Source organism: Notechis scutatus, chromosome 2 (genome assembly GCF_049901735.1).
Source record: "Notechis scutatus isolate UNSWTSFEM ecotype Mainland chromosome 2, rNotScu1.2, whole genome shotgun sequence".
NCBI classification, from domain to species: Eukaryota; Metazoa; Chordata; class Lepidosauria; order Squamata; family Elapidae; genus Notechis; species Notechis scutatus.
Window position 1 is genome coordinate 114,512,841 of NC_142010.1, and position 22,478 is coordinate 114,535,318.

At 36.6% G+C, this 22,478-nt stretch overlaps 1 protein-coding gene across 13 annotated transcripts in view; it reads right to left on the reverse strand.

Annotated features, from left to right (window-relative positions):
- The window catches only part of SPAG9 (sperm associated antigen 9), a 100,276-nt gene that overhangs the window by 16,875 nt on the left and 60,923 nt on the right, over positions 1-22,478 (reverse strand). For 11 of the 13 annotated variants that reach the window (XM_087955896.1, XM_087955889.1, XM_026667373.2 and 8 more), the window contains 8 exons: positions 19,982-20,111; positions 14,609-14,704; positions 13,872-14,039; positions 12,282-12,453; positions 9,313-9,540; positions 7,091-7,286; positions 1,978-2,100; positions 578-658 (listed from right to left, as the gene is read on the reverse strand). In XM_087955896.1, coding sequence (XP_087812022.1) covers positions 578-658; positions 1,978-2,100; positions 7,091-7,286; positions 9,313-9,540; positions 12,282-12,453; positions 13,872-14,039; positions 14,609-14,704; positions 19,982-20,111 — 1,194 coding nt within the window. The remainder of the gene's footprint in view (positions 1-577; positions 659-1,977; positions 2,101-7,090; positions 7,287-9,312; positions 9,541-12,281; positions 12,454-13,871; positions 14,040-14,608; positions 14,705-19,981; positions 20,112-22,478) is intronic. The other 2 variants (XM_087955894.1, XM_087955893.1) reach the window with 1 other exon arrangement.

Sequence of the window (22,478 nt, forward strand, 5' to 3'; positions counted from 1 at the left end):
GTGAGATAAGTGGCATAGACATTTAATAAATAAATAAATCAATGGTGGGCAACTGTGGCAGTAAACTAATATTGATAGAAGGGGTAAACCTTAGAGACAAGATAAGGAAATGAATTGTACGTAAGCAAGCTTGTTATGTACACAAAAAGTGCATATAGCCAGGTGTTCATATGAGTGCAGTCCAATCCTGAAAGTATGTAGCTTTCACAGCAGAACATTTGCTCAACCAGGAAGAAGACTTAAATAAGCCTAAAATGTCTATGTCCAGTGTAGGATCACTCAGCATAGAGGGAGCATTTAATCTCTCACATCATCATCTCAGAAAATACAGAGTATTTTTAAAACTTTCTTTAATAGGCATCCTCTCCCAACAATTAAATATATCCAGGATTGATCTTTATTAATATATTTGTGATCAAAAGCACACCTCTTTGTTACTTATTACCACCTCAGTATTCATTTTCTCAAAAATAAAAATGTAAGCACTTGAACCAAAATGCATATTCTAAAAGTAATTTTCACTCCACATGAATTAATTTTAAATTAGGGAAGTGCAAATTAATTTGTAACTACTTACACTATACTGAGTATTGAATCTTTAAGTTTAATTGCATGAACACATTTTCTCCACTGAGCCACTGAAGAATGAACATATAAACTGCAACAATAAAATTAAAATAAGTTAGAAATTCAATATCTTGACACTCATGTTAACATTGAAGAACAGCAGTATCACTTAGTAGTAGCTTTAAAAAAAATTACAATAGTAGAAGACAGGCTGTAAGTTGACTTAAACATTCTCTACAGAAACGTTTCTCAACTTTGGCAACTTTAAAACATGTGGGCCTCAACTCCCAGAATTCTCTAGCCAGCATGGTTCAAATATGGAGTCTCCAGTTGTCTTGGGGCTGCAGGGGTAGGTTTGCCTAAAAACTCTGTTTACAGGACTCAAAGCTTTCATTTTGCTGGTGATGCATATCAATTCAATACAACCAAAGCAGTGATGAACATAATAGGAGCACCATCTACCTAATCCATAGTTCAACCAGATTGTATACTGCAGAGGTCTCCAACCTTGGCAACTTTAAGACTTGTGGACTTCAGCTCCCAGAATTCTCCAGAAATTCTGGGAGTTGAAGTCCACAAGTCTTAAAGTTGCCAAGGTTGGAGACCTCTGGTATACTGTGTATGTGTGTCCCTATTCTGTCCAATACAATTGCTTTAGTCCATAATCAGGAAAGACTGCAGGGTTCCTTTTTCTTTTTAGGTCTAGAATTCATATTTCCTCAGGCACACTTTTTCCAGCCATGAGTCAAAAGCAAAGGAAAGAAGAAAGTAAGACATGTTTATTTCACAAAGTGGAAAAATTGTTAAAATTTATGTGTTAAAGGGGAGGAAGAAGCTAGCTCTGTTCTGAGCAAAAAACAGGGAAGGACTTGGGATGAACAACACATCTATCACCTAAATACAGTATACACGATTTGTCACTTTCCTAGTTGATGACAGGAGGGGATGAGCTTTCTCCTTCTGCCTTCACATCAGTGTACCAGGCTATTCTGTTTTCTTTTCTTTCCTCAGTAAGAACCATAGCATAAATAGTAACACTTATCTAAATCTTATTTCCAGGCATCAGCTTTAATTAGCTGAGTCTCACATCATAAGCAGGCCAATGAATGACTAGGGATAAGCTCCAATTAGTGCCGATTAACTGAAAATCTCCTCTGGAATTAGAATTTGTAACAAATAGTTAAAAAATAGGTATTTAGCAATGGTGCAAAACTTCAAATTCAAAATGTGTCTAAAGTCAAAACATCTGTTTTGATACCATTCCAACCTTGTCTGAGAGAGAGAAAACCGTTTTGAGCTTCCCAAATTGTCCAGAATCACCAATTTCAAACTCAAACTCTGCACAACGTCAACCTTTCGTATTCTTACCCCAAAAACATCACTATTAACAAAGTACAAAACAAGGCTTACCATCCGTTCTGTGCTCCCAGCCACATAGTAGGTAAAAGACTACTCATTTTTTGCGCTTCTTCCCTCACAAGATCCTGCTCATTTGGTAATTCAGAAACATCCTTAAACAACTCAGATTCATTGCTGAAAAGGGAAGAAAAAATAAAAAAGATAAAAAGCATGAAAAAAGACTCCTGGGATCTGAAACAATTCTACAGCATATTAAGTCAAGTGTTTGTGTTTTGAGGTTATTAACTCTATGGAGAGGTATAAGAATTCTTATAACTACCATCTGATGGAATATTTTTAACAGTTTTTTCTGAAAATTTTCATTTCAGAAACTTTGGAGCATAAATATGTTTTTAAACTGTGGTCTTACAGTTATTTCCTCTATCACCAGAAAATGGTTACATTAGCCAGACTATGCTTAAAGAGAGTTGACAACAAATCAAATACAGCTTTCAGTCCTAAAATCACAGAACTGTCACCAACAGTTTATATTTATTTCATCATCTTTTTGAATAAATGCAATCTCTAGTGTAGAATGGGGATATCAAGAAGTGAACTCCAGTTTGCTATTTTCCTAGTTCAAAATGAATGCCATCTTTATGTGGAGAACAGGCAGGTCTACTGAAACTCTTGCACACATTTCTGCTTGGACTGAACTGCGCCTGGCTAAAGCTGCATCTAGAAAACCCAAGGGTCTGGACTCAGTAAGGGTTCTCAATCAGAAAGAAAGGACTCTTCCTGTTCTTCATGGAGTTGTTTTTCTCTACCCCTTGGGGTGTTCTTTGTCCTTCTACTGTACAACTCAGCTCAGCACAATCTGGAATTCAAAATCGAAATTTCCCATATTACAAATCAATGTTGCCAGGTTTTCAGAACTATTAAATAGCTTTCATATGATTTTAAAACTTTCCAACAGATGTTTTAAAAAGAATGGTTATTGTCTGTCCCATAATGGAAATGCAACTTTGACGGTACATTAATAAATAAGCATTGGTCATATCCAATGGCAGTCTCCTTTTCCTAGATATTATTACCATGATGAACCAAGTTCTTGGGAGGAAGGTAATGCTTAAAACAATTACTGTGCTGTTAAACTATATATCTCCTTGTTATTTTATAGTATTAACATAAATGAAAGATTAGAAAATATAGGACCAAGATTTGATAAATTTGTAGCAATTTGTTGTTTAAAAGTATGCATCATTTTGTATGAAGATGTAATTAGTATTTTAGTAGTTAGAAAAAGGCATGTTTTATATAGCTATTTTTAATTTTTTAAAAACCATGTCAGTTTATTACATTTTTTATTTATTTTTGTTTTGTTTTGTTTGAACTGCTCAATCTACATTCAAAAGTTTTGCATTTTATTTCTACCCTTATTTATTGGGTTTATAAAGTCACTAAAACATATATTAAAAGCCAGCCAATGATAATGAGTGCATATTTCCAGCTACAGGTGATACATTAATTATGTCCTTTCTGGGAGGCCCAAACTAGTTAGAACTGACTATCTCCTACTCAGATTATTGTAGCATATTCAATATGGGATAAGCAGAAAACAACAGCCAGGCTTCTATCAAAAGCTTAACACCCACCAATTCTAGCCAAAGTACTCTAGCCCACATTAGATACCGGAGTTAAAGTCACAGTGCTTATTATTACATATAAAAAAATAAAAAGCTTGGGCTCTGCTTATTTGAAATGGCTTTCCTCATATGCAGTTTTCTAGAAGCTATGATCTTTGTTTCGGCACTTTATGTGAAGACCTAGCTCTCTGGAGAATGCTTGAATGCTGGAAAAGACAGAAGGAAAGAGAAGACAACAGCTAGCAGCATGGTGGATAGACTTAATTACAGTGACAATAAGTGCACCATTAGAAGACCCGGAAGATCTGGAAGAACAAGTTAGGGTCAGATCATCATAAAATCTATCTATGAAGTTGCTAAGAACTGGTAGTAATTGACACACAATCAGTCAATGATCTTTAATCAGAAGTCATTTTCTGCACATAGTGTCTCAACAGGTGAGGCCTAGCTTAACTGAAAACTACTAGGACCAGAACATTCTCAGTGGTAGCCCTGGCCCTGTGAAATTTATTCTTTCTGTTTCATCTGTTTTAATGAATATTTTGAAACAAGCATGAAAGCAGCTGTTACTGATTTACAAGTTACATCGTGAGTATGCAATCTAATGCATACATTAGAACATGGATGTCAAACTTGCGGCATCACTTTGCTGTCACATGATGTTTTGCGACATTTTGCCCATTCGCAGAGCTGGAGTAGGTATGGCCTGTGTGTGACACATCCTGCCTGCAGGCCACCAGTTTGATAACCCTGAATTAGAACCACATACCAATTTGTCTCAGTGTTATGCCATATTAAATTTGAAGATATATATGAATTTTTCACTGTAGGATTTCTGCTAATTTAATAATATTGGAATATTTTCATAAAGGATCAGCATATCATTTTACTTAATGCACCATTTCAGAAATGGAAATTTTGGCTGACCAGCTTTTCTTTGGATACTGATTACTTTAAGACTCTTTAAGCATGAAACACTGAGCCTGAATTTCTAAAATACTTGAACTGGGCATACCACAAAAGTTTTTTTTTTTTTTTAAGTGGGTGGAAAGGTCAGTAATTGAATTACTCATTCCCTTCCTCTCCAATATAGTCAATTTCCTCTCATGTTCTTAGGTAGGGCAAAAGAGCAACTTCCCAGCAAACGTTTAGAACCTGCTAGCACGGATTTATTTATTTATTTTTATTTATTTGATTTGTCAATCGCTTACAAGATAATAGGTATAAGGATAAACATAGTTATGAATACAAGAAATGAATACATATAAGAAAAATAAAAGAAACAATAGGACAGGGACGGTAGGCACTTTGGTGTGCTTATGCACACCCCCTACAGACCTCTTAGGAAAGGGGTGAGGTCAATAGTAGAAAGTCTAAGGTTAAAGTTTTTGGGGTTTGGGGAAGAAACCACAGTGTCAGGTAGAGTATTCCAGACATTGACCACTCTGTTGCTGAAGTTGTATTTCCTGAAATCAAGCTTGGTGCGGTTAACCTTGAGTTTGTATCTATTATATACAACAATAAAGGTATACAGAGAAAAGACCACATACAACAGAAGAAATAGTGAATGAAGGCAAATTACAGTCCCAGGATTTTACAGATATTAAGAAAACCATTTTCCAAGTCAGTGCCACTGTATAAATGGACTGAATGTGTCAACGATCAAGGATTTTAAGAACTTGTGTCACTTTCATAAGAGTAATTGATATATGAAGACTTTAATAGAAAGGCATGTGAAAGAATAGCTTGATGTGGGAGAGTGTGGGTAAGGATCATCTTTCAGCCTCTGCAAAAACTGGTGGCAATATTGAGAATTTTCATTTTAATGTACTCAGTTGAGGTCACTTGATCCAGTCCAGATTGAAGAAAGACAAGCACCTGAGGAACCAAGATGCAGAGGGACCAAATCCTCTTTGTCCTGCTCCAAACACAAAAGGAACATTTGTCAACGTATATAGACTTGTAGACATTCCAGGAAGCAAACAATAACCTCTAAGATGACTACTGGCATAATCAACTGGTATAATTCTGGATGAAGCATGGCTCCGTCAATCACTGGTAGAGGAAGAATCTGGAAGAATCTTGAGATGTTTTTTATCTTTTATAGGAATTGAGGATGACTCGATTATCCCAAAGGACACTGTATGGTATTTCAAGTCTCTCCTGCTACTATCAAAAATCATGGGGTAAATGAGAAGATCAGCCGTCTAGACCTTGGAAAACTCATACTACAGACTCAGTGTCATCAGAAAACTCTAAGGGGAAAAGGAAGTTTTCTCTCTGGAGACACTGGAGTGATCAGAAAGAATAGAATTAAGTTCCTGTGACAACTTGTGTACCAGACTAGGGGATTGCTGTCTTCTCTACAGTTAAGGACAGAAACAAAGATAGTCCTGGCTACCAAAGTTAGGGAGAATAGTACCACAAGCTAGATATCTTCCTCCACTGAATAAAACAAGCATGCTAAAATATACCATGCAATTGTTTCTACTGGTTCTTCCCATCGGAAGGAACAGTAGAACTAGGGAGGCTTATCTCATGCTAATTGAAATCTCTCCTTGCCATTACAATATAAGTCAAGAATTAGAACTCATGAACAAATCATGACTTCAGATTCCAATTTGTTAGGAAAAGAAAATGGTTGGTATCCTAGTACATGAATAACATTAAAGAAAAAATGGACAGCAAGAAGGAATTTAAACAAATACATACCAGCATTCATATAAAGCAAGCATTTCAATTTGCTACTTTTGTTCTGACTCTGAATAACAAAAGATTTTCTCTTTGAAAAATGATGTGTTAAGCCTGAAGTACTGAAATAACCAATTCATATGTGTGTGGTATGTTTATATTATTTCATTTGTAGTTATTTTATTTTTATTGTTTTATATTGTGAGCAGCACAATATTATTTGTTAAGATGGGTGTCATATACTAAATAAATAAATAATATTGGAAGTTATTTAAATGCTAATGGCATGCTTACCTATGCCATTTAAAATCTGAGTGCTGCAACTCCGTGAATCACAGAATAATTTTCTTATTTCCTTGGGCTTATTTACTTGGGCTTAAATGTCACTGTTATTCATGGAGCAGCTTACAAAACCCTATCTTACTTAGTAAGAGAATCTCGAAGAGTACATTAAAATGGCAAAAGAAATAACAAGGCCAAGCAACGAATTACAACTGCAGTGAACTTTATGCCAAGGAATACACATACACCAATGCATACTAAAGCAGGGGACCTCCTTTTTCCCAATAATGCTTCACTCCAAACTCTTTGGAACAGTTAGTGTTCAATAACTTTCTGAAAGTTAACAGGGAAGAATATAGTCTAATCAAGGAATGGAGTGGGAATCCAGTTCCAAAGAATTGAGATTGAAAAAGCTTGTCCTACTTGCCCCACCACCAATTCATGCAGACATTTTCTTGAAGAGATCCAAAGGCAAACCACTCTTCCAGATTGTATTGGGTGGGGAGAAACCATCCAATAAGTATTTCCATCAATTGCTTCATACTGCTCACACAAAATAGGCATACCTAGACTGGAACGCTGGAGAGCCTTCCACAGGATCTTGGACTCCCAAAGGATCTGTGAAGACATGCTCTGTGTAAACGCCACTTTGCGCAATATCTGCTACTTCTTCTCCCAAGCCAGCACTGCCTTCTGTTGCTTCTGTTGCTTCCTCTGCTGTCTGAATATGCTCGTCTACTGCATCATTTGCAGCTGTAACATCTGAGTAAATTTTTCAATTATAGAATGAACTTGAATGATCATTCAGCTCTCTGCTGTTATGAAGCATGCACTACTTTAAGTATATTAATTAGTAGTTTCTCTTCAGTTCCTTCAAACATTCCCTTCTGTTTTCTCCACTAAGAAGCTGTACTTAAATTAAGATACAGGAAGCATGATAGTGAGGAGATAAGTGAGGAATTCACCCATCTTATCTATTTGCTATATAACATCATTGTATACATTCTCGATCCCTGCCCTCAAAATAACATATTGCACCCATAAACTAAAATAGATTAAAAATATGACACTATCTACTCCAAGAGATTATTACATATTTAGACTCTTCCCAACTAAAAGTAGCCTCCTTTGTGAATTTAGCAGTGAACATAGAATTATTTCATCATTATACACAACCTATTTTAATCTTCCGCTTCACTGGTGACTGCCCTTATTTTTTAATTTGATTTGTCCGCCCTATTCTATTCAAGCAAATATTTAAGGCAGCTATTTATTAATAGAATCTACTTTTTCCTTCTAAGCTGAACCACACTAAAAGACAGTGATAATTAGTCCTAATATAATTCATCCAGAAACGATGGGCAAGCTATTACCTTAGTACAAAGGCTTTTTGGAAGGCAATACTTAATACGATTAGCATTTTGTTAAAGTACTTTTATGTGCACTCTCATCTCCGTCTTTCCTTTCTCCACCCAACCAGAAATCAGAAATTATTAAAACTAACCATTGATTATTGCTGTCTTCAAAATTAAAAACAATTATTTTGGGAAATAAGACAATTTTAAACTATTATTTAAGAACCAGACTTTTTTCTGGAAAAGAATTATTAAATTAATGGTAACTTTGGGTGTTGCGATAAAACTCAAGTCCTATTCAGTCACAGACTTCTTGAAACATTAAAAGAAGCATGGAGAAATGTTTTTATCCCACTCACAAAGTTGAACTGCTTTTCCCATATTCACTGAAGTTAGCCTAATTTCTGAAATACAGAACTTTCCTATCTACAGCTCCCAGTATAAAGCCAGGCTAAGGTTACTTGAAAACAGGAATGAAAGTTTGGCTTTGTCTTTTTACTGTTGCAGGAGTACCAAGCCCAAAGCTTAACAATAAATGCTGATATCAGTATACAGGTAGTCTTTGATCTTAGCAGCTCGTTCAGGGACCGTTCAAAGTTACAATGACACTGAAAAACATGACTTATGACTGTTTTTCACACTTAGGACTGTTGCAGCATCCCCGTGGTCACATGTTCAAAATCCAGAGACTTGGCAACTGGCTCATATGTGTGAGTATTGCAATGTCCCAGGTCAATTTTTGTGACCTTCTGGCAAGCAAAGTCAATGGGGAAGCCAGATTCACTTTACAACCGTGTTACTAACTTAACTGCACTGGTTCACTGAACAACCATGGCAAGAAAGATCATAAACTGGGGCAAAACTCACTTAACAAATGTTTCATTTAGCATCAGAAACCTTGGGCTCAATTGTGGTCATAAGTCAAGGACTACCTGTATATCAGAATTATATCAAATATAATGGTAAGTAAAGAAGACATATGGAAATGATACTGTCCTATCCATCCTAATCTCTGCTTGTAGACTACAATGTAACTGGCTTGTACGATTACCATGTTGTGATATTAATGTAAATGCATCTTAGAATATTATAAAATAATATCTGTTCCTGCATTTTCTAAAAGAATGAGTTTCCCCCCTTCAGCTAGAAATCTCAGGGGCAGTTGTCTTGTGGAATGAATATAATGCTAAATAATATTGTATTTGTTTTCTTAGTTGCAGTAAGCTATGTTTTAGAAGCTGAATAGGAAGAGATCTCCTATTTGACTAGCAGTGTTGTCAGTTTGATTGGGAAATCAAAACTAAAAACCTGGACAATGGCAAGTACTTCCATATTGTTGCTGAGAACACTACATCAACATACCCACAAGTTGGTCAGAGCTTAACACCCAACATAAAGGAGAGTTAACCTCTTTTTCACCGATTTTTTTATACCTGGGTGTTTGTTTATCTCAGGTGAAGCAGCATTGGCACTGTGGGTAGCAGCAGAATTTGTAATGCCTTCAGCTGTACATCCAACTACTGTGATTCCTCCTAACAGACTGTCTGCTTCTGCTGAACTATTGCTATTTATGCTGCCACTCAAGGATGACTTATCCACTACCCCCGAGTCTGGTTCCTGTGACCCTTCTTCTCCTGTAGGGTAGTCAGTCTCTCGAGCCCCTGAAAGAAAATGTTACATTTGTCAGGTTGATTATCGTTATCGTCCAACAGAAGGAAATACATGTAGCTCAGGGTTGAACTGTGGAGTCCTAGATACTCTCTGAGAGACAAACCACATTTACATGCCACCCAAAAGAAAGAAGAACAAAGCTAAGAAACAAACAAGACTGTAACATATTCTTTCCAGCAGCAAACACCAGATAAACATGGATTAATACCAGACAAATAATCAAGCAGAAAACAATACTCTAATCAAGAAAATTACCAAAGAGAAAATGACACTCCAACCAATACCGGTAAGCTATATAAACACGGTGCAGATCCCACATTCATTAGCACTGTCCAGGCTACCTACTCAAGTAATAAACATCTATAGACAACAAGCTCAGAGAACACCTAGTATTCTATGAAGGAAAATATTTGTAGCTCGGGGTTGAAATGAGGGGTTCTTGGGTGTTTTCTTGCAGACTAGCATTGATGATATTACCTAGTTTGAGTAATGAAACATCTGCACCTAGAATTCTCTATGCAAATCCCTACAAGTTTTAACATTTGAACTACTAAACAAAATTTATCAGAATCTAGAATAAACAACTTCTCCAATGAGAAATACTCAAGAAGAGGCCTGGGCATTAACAAAAAATAATAGTTAATGTACTAATATGAAATGTACAAACCACCTTATTTAATCTGCAAAATATAGAGGATCCACCTTGATCTAGAATAAAAGAAAAAACAGAAGGATCCTCTATAATCTCACCTAAAGCTTACTCAAACTACACTTCTATATAGGAAGATCATTGGGAATAAACCATAAAAGCAAAGATTTGTGTGCTAAATTAAAATGAAAACATAGTTATTATGGCATCAGTTTTCATGGACTGCTTTACATGGAATCTCTTGGTTGCAAGTCTCCAATCAATAAGCCCTTTCAGATTCAAAACAAAAGAGTTTACATTGGATATTTTACAAAATTGTGAAAAATAGAATAGGAAGAGAATGGGATCCAAGAATAATCTGATATGGGGCCAGAAGAAAAAAAACAAAACTGACTGTCACCTACAGCTCCAAGTTAAAACCAATCAAACATCTGTCCACTGCTCAACTAGGGCAATGACATTTTCTTCTAACAGGGTTTTAGTGATAAATTGTTGTCTGTAATCTAATTTAAGTTAAAACAGCAGCTTAACAGGAAGAGATTCTATCAGTCAGACACAGAAACAAATGTAGTAAATTCAACAATTTTTCTATATTTATTTGACCAAAACTAGTCTAGTATCTAATAATAATATCCACAATTTTAGGGATTCATCTACCTGTGCTCATCCAATAACAATAAAGACACGATCCTACATATTCACAAACTGTTCTAAAATCCTTCACATTCTCAAGACTCTATATATTCTTGGTTTTATAGTGACACTTGTTTATTTATTTCAATTTTATATGCCCAACCATCCCAACATTGTGAATTCTGACCAGCTAACAATAACTTTTTAAAAATCCAACCAAATAACAATAAATACATAACCAGCAGGAAGGATAAGGCAGTTTTACTTAGAATAGCTTATTCCTGCAATGATATCTATAACATCATTAAACAACCACATCTCCCTATCTTGAGTCCTTGAGAAAGACTTGATAGATGGACAAAAATGCCAAATCCAGTCTTAACATTTGGCAGACTCTGCAACGAATCCTATCTTCCATATACAAACACATGATCAGCAGCAAGGATGAAACTATACAGCTATAAGCACACACCCCAAATCATATATCAACATAACCATCATTTCTGGACTATCTTCAGGGTCCCACCATATGACACTCTATTCTCATAGACAGGACCCATAGCTTGTCTCTCCTGCCAGATCTGATGGGAAAAGTAGATAAAATTGAGGAGAAATGGTCCGCCAAACAACTTGGCCCGATGTCATGAAGGGCTTTATAAATAATACCAGTACCCTGAAGTATACTGGCAACCAATACAGATCAGGGGGCAGAGGTATAACATGCTCTGATCAAGGAAAATACAAAACTGCCCACACTTCTATATTTTTATTATTTAATTATTAATTTGACACTACATATTTTAATCATTTCACCAATGTAAATTGACTACAATAAACTACAGTACTTTAAGTTTTAGAATATTAAAATATTTTAATATTTTAAAATATTTTAATTAATTGACTTTGAAAGGCCACTGCTTGTAATTCCACAATTCATACAAACTCCTCACTGCTTACAATTTTACTCCTTTCCCATCACAAACATCAACAATGTATATGTACTCCTATCTCAGAATGAACTTCCATCCACCAGATAAGTAGCATAAATAAATGAAATACCAAATAAAGTTATTGGTTCTTAGAAATAACTTGCAGTTTTACCAGAACTCAAGTCTTAGAAATACAGTATTCAGAATAGAGTTTGTGTTTATAAAATCTCAAGATTTTTCAAATAGTTTTTACACATATTTCCCGAGTCACAACAGAAACTGTTGGCTTCTTTAACAGAATTTAGCAATCTAAGATTTTTGCAATTTACCAGGTTAGTTATATATTATGTAGGCACTTCTAACAGTCAAAACAATCCAATAGAAACAATTGATTTGCAAATGTTGTCTGAGAATGACTTTTTAGCTGAATTTAACCAAACCTGGGGTATCCAACTTTGTTGAAAGAAGGGTGAAAGAATCCAATATAACTTAAAAACAGTTTTTACACTGTGTCTCTTACCTGGCACACTAGCTATACAAAGTACATGTGAATTGCAAACAATGAAACTGTCTAGGATGTTTCCTGGCTGGTTAGCATCTACAATAATAACTTTTGTAGCGGAATGGGTACTCGTACAGATCCAAACAAGGCTTGATAGTTCTTCTCGATTTCTCAGCTCTTTTTGCTGGTCCTGTATAAGGAAAACCAAGACCAACCAATGTAAACATACAATTGTGTCACACATGATGTGTTTTAAAATGTGCAATAACAACCTCTGTTTTATGATGAGAGGGCAGTAACACCCAGATGCCAGATACATATTTGAAATCTGCATTTGAATTAAGGAGGTGTTAACAAGGTGTAATAACTGGAATTGGGCCCTCAATAGATGTAAATAAGTAATAACATTACTGTACTGCTACTTCCGTAATCCTCGCCTCAAATATGTATATTCCTGAGACTACACTCCAGCTCTGTGAGCCCAGGAAAAGGTACAACTTCTTTAAGGCAGTGACAATAGGTGCTTGAGTGCACTTACTTCCCTCCCTCCCCCCACCCTGAAACACTTTTTTCCTTTCAATTTTGAGTAGCTGCGTATTTCTAATGAGTGAATGACTCTGAGACCCTGCAATGATCATAAATACATGCCAGTTGCCCCCCGCCTGTGACTGTGGGGATGGTGTGATACACATAAAGGAGAGGATCGCAGTTTTCTTCTGTGCTGTTGTAATTTTGAATGGACGCTAAATGAATGGTTGTAAGCCAAGGACTACCTGTAATAGCTTAGCAGGCAACACAGGAAGTGTTTCTTAATAATTTGCAGCAGCTTGCAAATAAGGAAGAGGGATGTAAATGCCACAGTAGATTATTAGTTCCCTTTTGAAATGTATCAGGTGGTTGCTGAATGTGTTTGGTTGCAGAGAGTGTAGAATGCTCCTTAGTTACCCAGAATGAGCAAAAGCCTGGAGGCATGAGTGTATTCTGCAGTCCCTGACCAGTTTTCAAAGAGGGGGATTTGACAGAGAACAATTTCCTAGCTACCAGAGAGACCCAACTTCAATGACATGAGAGGGAGTTAAAGAGACTGATACCTGGATATACCTCCAACTGTAATTCACACTAACCAAAGTGATGGCTTTGATTACTTCCCTACCAATAAAGCCAATGGAAGGCATTGTGTTTTTGTTTGTCATTAAAGGGAAAAAAACATAGGGAGAGAGAGAAAATGCACCTACTCTGTAACTTCTGTTCTAGCAGGCCTTTTTGAAATAATGGTTCACTTGCCTGCTATGTAAAGCAAACCGTCAGCTGCAAAGAATCAGGATCATTGTAGCATAGAAGATTTATTCAAGCCTATATCAAGAATCTGGTCAACTAAAGTTCAACATTAAATTAACGCCATATAAGGGTCAACGGAATTCAGGAGAGGTTGAGCTTGGAGTGCTTGTGGGAATGCACAAACTAATGGTGCACTTAACTCTGCCCACCAGCTCTGTATCTGTTCTTCTACACAAACACACTTCAAATTCAGAACTATGAACTAAAGTATTGTCAACCACAACACAAAGGAGAAGCAATTTTGCATTTTGACTCTACCTCTAGCATTACCTTGAGTTCTTGATCCAATCTATCCAAGCTGTTTTGAGAAGCACTTCTCGGTTTGCCGCTGTCCATGTCTGTAGCTGCAATATCATTGTAGAAGACACTGGCACCAACTACTGAACCACCATCACGTGTCTTTCCTCCAGATAAGTTCGCTCCTACAGCACACCACAGCTTTAATGACAAGAGAGCTTGATAAACACGTTATCAAATTAAGTTTTATGAAATGCAATAAGATAACAATGCTTTAAGTATAGTCTGTACCTGAATTTAATAATAAGAGATTCTTATAAGTTGGTACCCTCATTCATCATAAGATCATGAATCATGTACCTTGACCACAAGCCAACCTGACATTTGGAAACAATTGCTATAATCCAGGGCCATCATGGATCTAATAAACAGGCATTGAGGGCCAGGCAAGTGGGATCACTTTCAAATAGCACACCCAGTATCCCTAAGTACATCCTCCCATCAACACTTTCATTTATACTCTAAGGAATGAAGGAAAATGTAATATTGATTGGATATGCAATTGCCTGCAGTACTTATTTCTGTCCATTATTGTCATGATATTTCAGTCTGCTCTCTCAATCCCAACTCAGATCATGCACATGTTTAATGGACTTCCGCACCCACATGACACATAACCACCTCTCACAATTTATCCAAAAATCCCCCAGTAATTTTGACATTAGTTTATAGTATATGAGAGGAGACGAAGAAAACAAAAACTCACTTACCTTCATAGAGGTATCCTTTTCATCAAGTGGTCTCAGATAAACAGGCACAGGCAAATTCCTCATCCTGCTGTCACCCTGAGCACCACCATTTATAATCTAAAGAATAAAAGAAAAGGTAACACTGATTTTGATATGAGGACGCAAGCCAATAGTGAGTCAATTCTTTCTATCATCCAGGAAGACAGGAATTCTGTGACTGCACTTCATCTAATCAGACCTTTAAAACACAAAGGAGAGGAGATTGACACAGGAAGAGTGTTCTGCTACAGGTATAAAAGTCCGTTCCTGATGACCAATTAGCTTAAGTTTGGAAGCTTCCATCTCAGAAAAACAGAAACAACTCAATGACCAATTCCCACTCTGTTTTGTATGAATAGGCATTCTGAAGAAGAATGTGTATTAATTAATTTAAATCTTGGTAAATGGAAGACGACTTGCAACACTCTTTTTCCAAAGGCTTTAACACTGAGGCAAGGTGACCAAACTGTAGCATTTACTGAAAATATTTGATATAATCCACAAATATATTTCATGAACCATCTCTTAGCGATGTTACAAACAGCTATTCTACTCGGCTACTCTAATAGTTTCAATGTCTTTCTGTCTGATATAACTTCCAGAAGAAGCCCCTATCATCCTTAGTCCTTAATGGCACAAATGGAGACTTGGGTAAAGGAGGACTATTTGTAAGCTTCCAAATAGTAGCATGTAATACTAGATAGATTAATATGTGACTCATTTTAGAAAGTTCTTCAGGTAACCGTGGTTTTAACTCATCTGAATTATAGTGAAACCATATACATAGTACCCATGGGATTCAAAGCCTAGATTAAGGATAGCACGTTCAAGCTAAAGGAAATCTTTGAGGGCCATCTAGGAATTATTATGTGCTTGCTGAATTCTAATGAAGTATTTTCAATAACCTCTTTAATATATTTAGCATATTCTAATGTTATGAGGATATGACTTTCAAACGCCAAATAGCTAGGCACAAGTATTTTGAATCTCAGCAGACCCTAGGGGCCAAATGATTCATGAGTCTATTTCCCCCATGTGAAAGATTTCTGACAGATTCTGTAGCCAATAGGAAACTTTTAAAAGTATAGTCATTCATTTAGCTCTGAGCATCAGAAGTGTCCAAATTATAAACAGGCCTCCTTGATCTCTGTTGAATACTTTGAATGAAATATATAAGTCTTGTGATTTGCTAGGCTGTAATGAAATCTAGATTTTGATAGCTAAAGCATCTCTAGGAAACCAGGAGTGGTTGAACAGTTAAAGTTTAATTTCCTAGGTAAATTATTAATGGATTTGGAAAGTTAGTGATGACCCTGAGCCATTTCTTGATGTACAAGGAATTACTGGAAATATTGCCTTTGCCTACCTAGTACCCATTACTACCATGTGTTCTGTTCCATACTGGAAGCAGTAATACCAAGGAGACCTTTGTAAAGGACGTTTGGGGGGAAGATAACACAATTTAAATCTTAAAACAAAGTTTTGTCCTTACCCATTTTCTCTGCCAGAAGATACTGTAACAGAGAATGAAGTTATGCCTGTAGAAAACTGCCCACAGAAACAATGTGGTTTAGCTACAATAGCAGAGGTATCAGTCTCTCAATAAACTGAATCAGACAAAACTGATGCACTACATTCAAATTTATTTGTGGGAAATGTTCATCCATTCTCACAAATATAAAAGCTTATGGGCATTTTCCTTTTGTTGGCTTTTAAATCAGAACATAAAGAACTTTAGCTCCCAAGCCTCTCTGCCTAATATTTTCTAATTAGGCGTACATCTTGGTGGATAGAAAAGTCCAGTGTTTCTAAATAATCCATCCCACTGCATTGAATAATAAAAATAGTTACTATATTTTCATTCTACTCAATTTGAAAGATAAAACTTTACTTCAGATATCCAAGCTAAATCATATAGGCCTTAATTTCATCCAAGTTACATCAAGTTATTTTCCAAAGCATTAAACCACACCAAAACCATATGACTACAGTAACAACCCTAATTAGATTTTTAATAGCATTCAAAGGTCTCTTGTCAAGATTTCCCCTTTGTGAAGAAAGTATGGAATGATGTTGCTGAAATTACAATGGCAATATTGTGACAGGAATCAATGTCCTAATCATCTCTGAAGCAACAAAAATTCCTCATCAAACAAGACAAAAGAAGTAATAACCCCAACAGCAGCAACCATCAGACTAAGCGCACTGTGCCCACATTCTGCATATTTACCTCTGAGATTTTTGTTTTGTCTTTCACATTTCTATAATATCTATCACATGTTGACAGAGCTTAGCCTTCTTTCACAGCAATAAAGTGCTATTACTCAATGCAGGAGTTGGCAGTAAAATATGTTACCTTTAAATACTATCTACACCTTGAATATCTAATCTGCCTGGCAATAAAAAAAAAAGAGAGAACTTAGAGGGAAGAAGGATAGAGGTTAGTGGGAAGTATTTCCTTCAGTTCCAAGCTACTGGCAGCACAAGATCCATACGTCATATGCTCTCAGCTCCCCGGTCCCACAGAATCCTCACTCCTTGGACAGAAGGGCCCCAGGGGAGGCAAGCTACAGAGTTACTTTGAAATATATCAGCAGTCAGCATCTCTATGGTATAGCTACCCACTCCACTTTGCTACAGAAGTGCTACAGTTACTAAGTGGCAGCAGGGAAAGATTTCTACAGTTATTCAGTAGTCTTCCAGAAGACTGTTAGATATGAATCAAGAAGATACCCATGGTCAAAATGTTGCCGAAAATGACCTTCACATCAGACCTGCCAGCTAATTACAGCTCAACAGACAACAGACCTCTGAAGGCTCCTTAAAATAACAGCCTAGGCCAGTGGCGAATCTTTTCAGCAACAAGTGCCAAAATGGGAGCACGCACACGTGCGCAGAGGAGTGCTGAAAACTGGAAGAGCAACTCCCTGGCATGCATGTGTGTGCCAGGAAGCTGAGCTTCTGGTTTCCAATTAGCACAAGCGCACCGGCCACCGGGTCTTCCGGTTTCTGGTGTACATGCGCGGATGAAGACCAGCTGGCCAGCAAGCATATGTGTGCTGGAAATCGGAAGCTCAGCTTCCCGGTGCACGCATAAGCATCGGCCACGGTCTTCTGTTTCTGGCGCTCCTACGCGCGCAAAGACCACAGACACGCCAGAACCCAGAAGAGCAATGAGCGACAGCTGGCATGCCCGGAGAGATGGCGCTGCGTGCCACTTTCGGCACACGTGCCATAGGTTCGCCATCATGGGCCTAAGCTATCCTGCGTTGCAGTAAAAAGAAACAATTCTTTCATGCAGGCAGGCAGACAAGACGGGATGAATGCTGTCTTGTGATGACATGTTTTCAACAGACAATTAGTGGGGCATTTTCCCATGACAGTATCCACAACGAACTCTTAGCTTCTACTTGATTTTTCGAGGCATGGATTAAATTTCTTTATAACAACTGAAATAGATTCCATTTGTTTTCTCATTTTGAAAAGATTAGGCTCTTTTTGTTAAACTATTTTTTGTTTGTAGGCTTAGTAACATTTTAAACCAAAGAGCACAAAGTTTTAAAATAATGAGATGATCTTAAGATAACTAAACTAAATAACAGCAAGTTCAAGTAGTGTGAGAGGAAGAATTAAAGAAACAGAACTCTGTCTACAAGAAGACCAAAATGGAAATAAAGTACAATCTGTACCCAATTCTATTGCTTGTCTCCTAATGTCCCAAAGGTTCTTCAACTGAAGAAGCTTCTTGGATGAGAAGCAAAATGTCTTCAAAGAAAAAACAGAAAAGTTCTCTTGAGAAAGCGTCTTTGGGATAACCATGGCTTGGATGACTGAGAATCTCCATAGACATCTCCTAATGTCACATTTTCTTTATTTTACATTAAGACATGCCTGGCATCCTATAGATCAGGGGTGTCAAACTCAAGGCCCGGGGGCCAGATCCAACCCGCAGGGTGATTAGATCTGGCCCGCAGGGCCACCCTGGAAACAGCGAAAGACTGGCCTGCGGTGCCTCTGCCAGCAAAAACGGAACTCGGGTGAGCTGCACACAGCCCTCTTGAGCTCTGTTTTCATTGGCAGAGGGTTACTTACAGGAGGCCGTTGCAGCCGAAAACGGAGCTCAGGAGCCTGTTTTCTCTGGCAAAGGGCTTGGGCCACCACAGGCACCCCTGACACGAGTGATGTCGAGCTGACCACACCCACTCTGGCCACGCCCACTCTGGCCCTCCGAGGTAAAATACAATCCTGATGCGGCCTTCAATGAAATCGAGTTTGACACCCCTGCTATATAGATAGATACACATAACCACATCCCATTTTTATGGATTTGACACAATACAAAAATATTGAATTCTCAGGCATATGAAAGTTAACTGATACTTTTAAAATAAAAAAGACAAGGGGTAGGTAAGTTTCTATCCAGAGAGGTACGGTACTATTATTTTAAAAAAAGTATTTCACATCCCTATCTATGAATAGCCTAAGAGATAGAGAGAATGGGGGCGAGAGATCTACAGTTCTCAAGATATATGAAATACACAAGTTGTAGGGATGTTTTCCATTTTTCAAAGTGCAATAACAATGTTCCATTATTTAAAAAAAAAAACCCAAATAGTAGGTCATCCCACTCTTCTTAAAGTTTAATTATATTTTATTGATTTTGTTCTGAACAGCATTATGCTTAAAACAGAAATGTTGCCTTTTCAACTCTAAAAACCTAACTCCATTAAAATATTTGGGGATTTCATGTAAGAAACGCACAAGATTACTACTCCACAATAATACACCGTTATGCATTTTAGTAAAGATCTTTAGTTTTTAACCAACCGTTTAGCATCAATTCTTAACCAACCATTTAGCAGTAAAGTAGCACTGTTTTCCTATTTATGTCCTGTGGTACATTGCAACTTGCAAAAGAAGCCTTCCCAGGATTTTCCTTGCTGCAGGAAGCAAGAGACTTAACAAGCCGTTTATCCTAATACAGTACCAGAAGGAGGAGGAAAGTGGTAAATATTCCTAGCCAAACCCAACTCTTGCAACAATGAGATTTTCTTTTTCATTTTTGCCAAAACTTAAGAACCTCCATCACCCTTTCAAACTGGTTGTTAATTTTGCATGGCTATTTGTTTTATATAATCATTTGTTTCAGTTCATAGCTTTATTTTCACTTAATGGGTGCATAGTGACATGACATGCAGCCCTCAATCCTCAAACTTCGTCTTTGATTTGTAAGTAAAAATGCTTTCGGTGATCCCCTTATTCTCATGGAACAATAATACCTAAACAATAAAGAACAGGCATACACAAAGTTTGGTTTATCTCTCCTTTGCTAGTAGTTAATATCTAACACAATACCTGTTTGTATTTCTGAGGAAGACTCCAGCCAAAAGCTTGCACTCGGCCATCTTCTTTCTGAACATGAGCTTTCACTTGGCGATACTGTTCTCTTTTTTGCTCTCTCCGTGAGGCCATACTGGCCTCAGACCTAGACCATAGGAAACAGGTTTTTAAAAAAATCCAAATCATTCTATCCCCTTCCATGTTGTTAAAAACAGCATTTCAGATATCCAGACTTAGTGAATGCAAAAGCAGGTATTCTTTAGTGTTACTATATTTACCCAAATAGTACTCCCGAATTTAAGATGATCCTCCCCAAAACAGATTATAGAAAAGAAAATAGTAATTGTCTCAATTATTGTATTATCAATATGCTAACTCTGTAAACCGCTTAGAGAGGGCTGTAAAGCACTGTGAAGCGGTACATAAGTCTAAGTGCTATTGCTATCAATGAATCTAAAATATCCCCATTTTACAATAAATCACGAGAAAAAAATTAAGACTTTTATTTAGGTAAGTATAATATTTAAATAACACTATATAGAAAGAGATAGTATTTTCTTTATTATATAGAACAGCAGAAACTGCTGTAGCAAAAATTACTTTCACTGAACATTAACTTCTGCTAATCTATACAACATATTATTACTGTATTTTCAGTAAAAGTTCATTTCTGAAGCAGGAAGAATATTTTACAAGCTTTTTAAAGCTACAAAATTAATTTGCATGGCAGCAGGCTGAATTTTTTATTTGAATAAAGTACCCTCAAATGATCTGCAGGAAACTTACAGAAAGTTTTATGCTCTTAATTTATTTTACAAAGTTGCATTTTAATGTGAAGATCTTTCTAGATACCTAAATTGCTATGAAATACACAAAAAAAGATCTTTCTGACATGGCATGTTGTTAACTATTATTGGTATGCTATAACTTGGAAGACTGATATTCCTATCCTAAGGAGGACTGACACTTCTGTTTTGACTCATATTTCGACATCCACAGCATGACTGGAAGCTGGAAATGATGACAACCAGCATATCCCTTAGCAACTTCTAAGAATCTAAACTTGATCTGATAGCAACTTCTCAACACCAATTTAGATTTTGTGTTCCTTAAAGAACAGTTGTATCATGCCCAGTCCCCAAGATTACTTTTCCAAAAGTTACTATCAATTGTTACATGTTACATGACAGAAAGGGAAAAATTTGAGCAGCATTAACTGTATTAAATTAATTTTAACTAACATTACATTTGAGTCTCAGATTAAAATTTTGTCTTGGTGCCATTCATTTATTTTAACTAATATTATATTTGAGTCTCAGATTAAAATTTGCTCTTGGGTACAATTCATTTATTTTAACAAATATTACATTTAATTTCAGTCCCAGATAAAAATTTGCTCTTGGTGCCATTCATTTCTTTGCTGTAAGTTAGCTTACATTTTTGAGAGCAGCCTGCAGCACACCATTTGAGTACCACACAAGGCCTGCCCGACTTACCCTCAGAATATGTTGGGGCACACAGGAAGTTGATGGTCTCTTAAAAACTTCTTGTGTGCTCCAATGGAATCAGATTCCATTAAGAAGAAATTTAATAAGTAGAAATTTAATAAGTCAAGTTTGCAGAGAACTACTGAGCAGCTTTTGAAAATTAAAGAAAGGCTTAACTTGTTTCTGCAAATGTTTCAACAAAGGAATGTGATGGGAGGAGGAGCCATGTCCCTCTCCACCATAAATTACACCTACAAGTATCTGTCAGATTCATGCAAACACAAATAACATTGTTCTTACAGAGGCTGAGTTATTTATGCCTGTATTGCACTTTCCCATTTACTGTATAAAAGATAACACTTTGGATGCTTGTGATCTCCTTTTCATAAAACTGCTGTCTGTGCAAATGATATGCTAAGTAGACGCTATACATAGAGGCAGTGTTCAAAAGAAAAAAGTTTTTTAAAAATTGGGGGATTTTTTTTAGTATGTTATGCTAGATTCAAGTATTACAACAAAGTTTTAGCAATGCTGAGTGAATGCCATAGACTGTAAATTATAACTTTAGATATATAATTGTTGACTACATTCTTTGGGCTTATGCAATACTCAGAACAATATTCAGAATACTTATCAATAGAAATGCTGGTGGCAAGTGGAGCACATATATAGTCACACACAATTAAAAAACAAATAAAATTGTTATATAAATGTGACTTTATAATATAATTTGTAGAAATTATCAAACTGTTTTTTCCATCATAAAGAATGTTCTATCAGATAATAGACTGCACAAACAGACTAGTCTGGAAAAATGTGTTCTTTAAGGTATCTCATCTTGAATTCTTTTATGTTTTGAAAAGCCACCATCACCACTGTTTTGAATTATGGTTGCAAACTTCTAAGAAATATAGCTTTTGAAGGAGTTAAAGGACTATAATCTTTTAGGAGAAGACCCACCAGCTTTTTCAGTGTTACATTTTGGGCCAAGTGCAGTTTCAAGATGTAGCTTGAATTGCAATAAT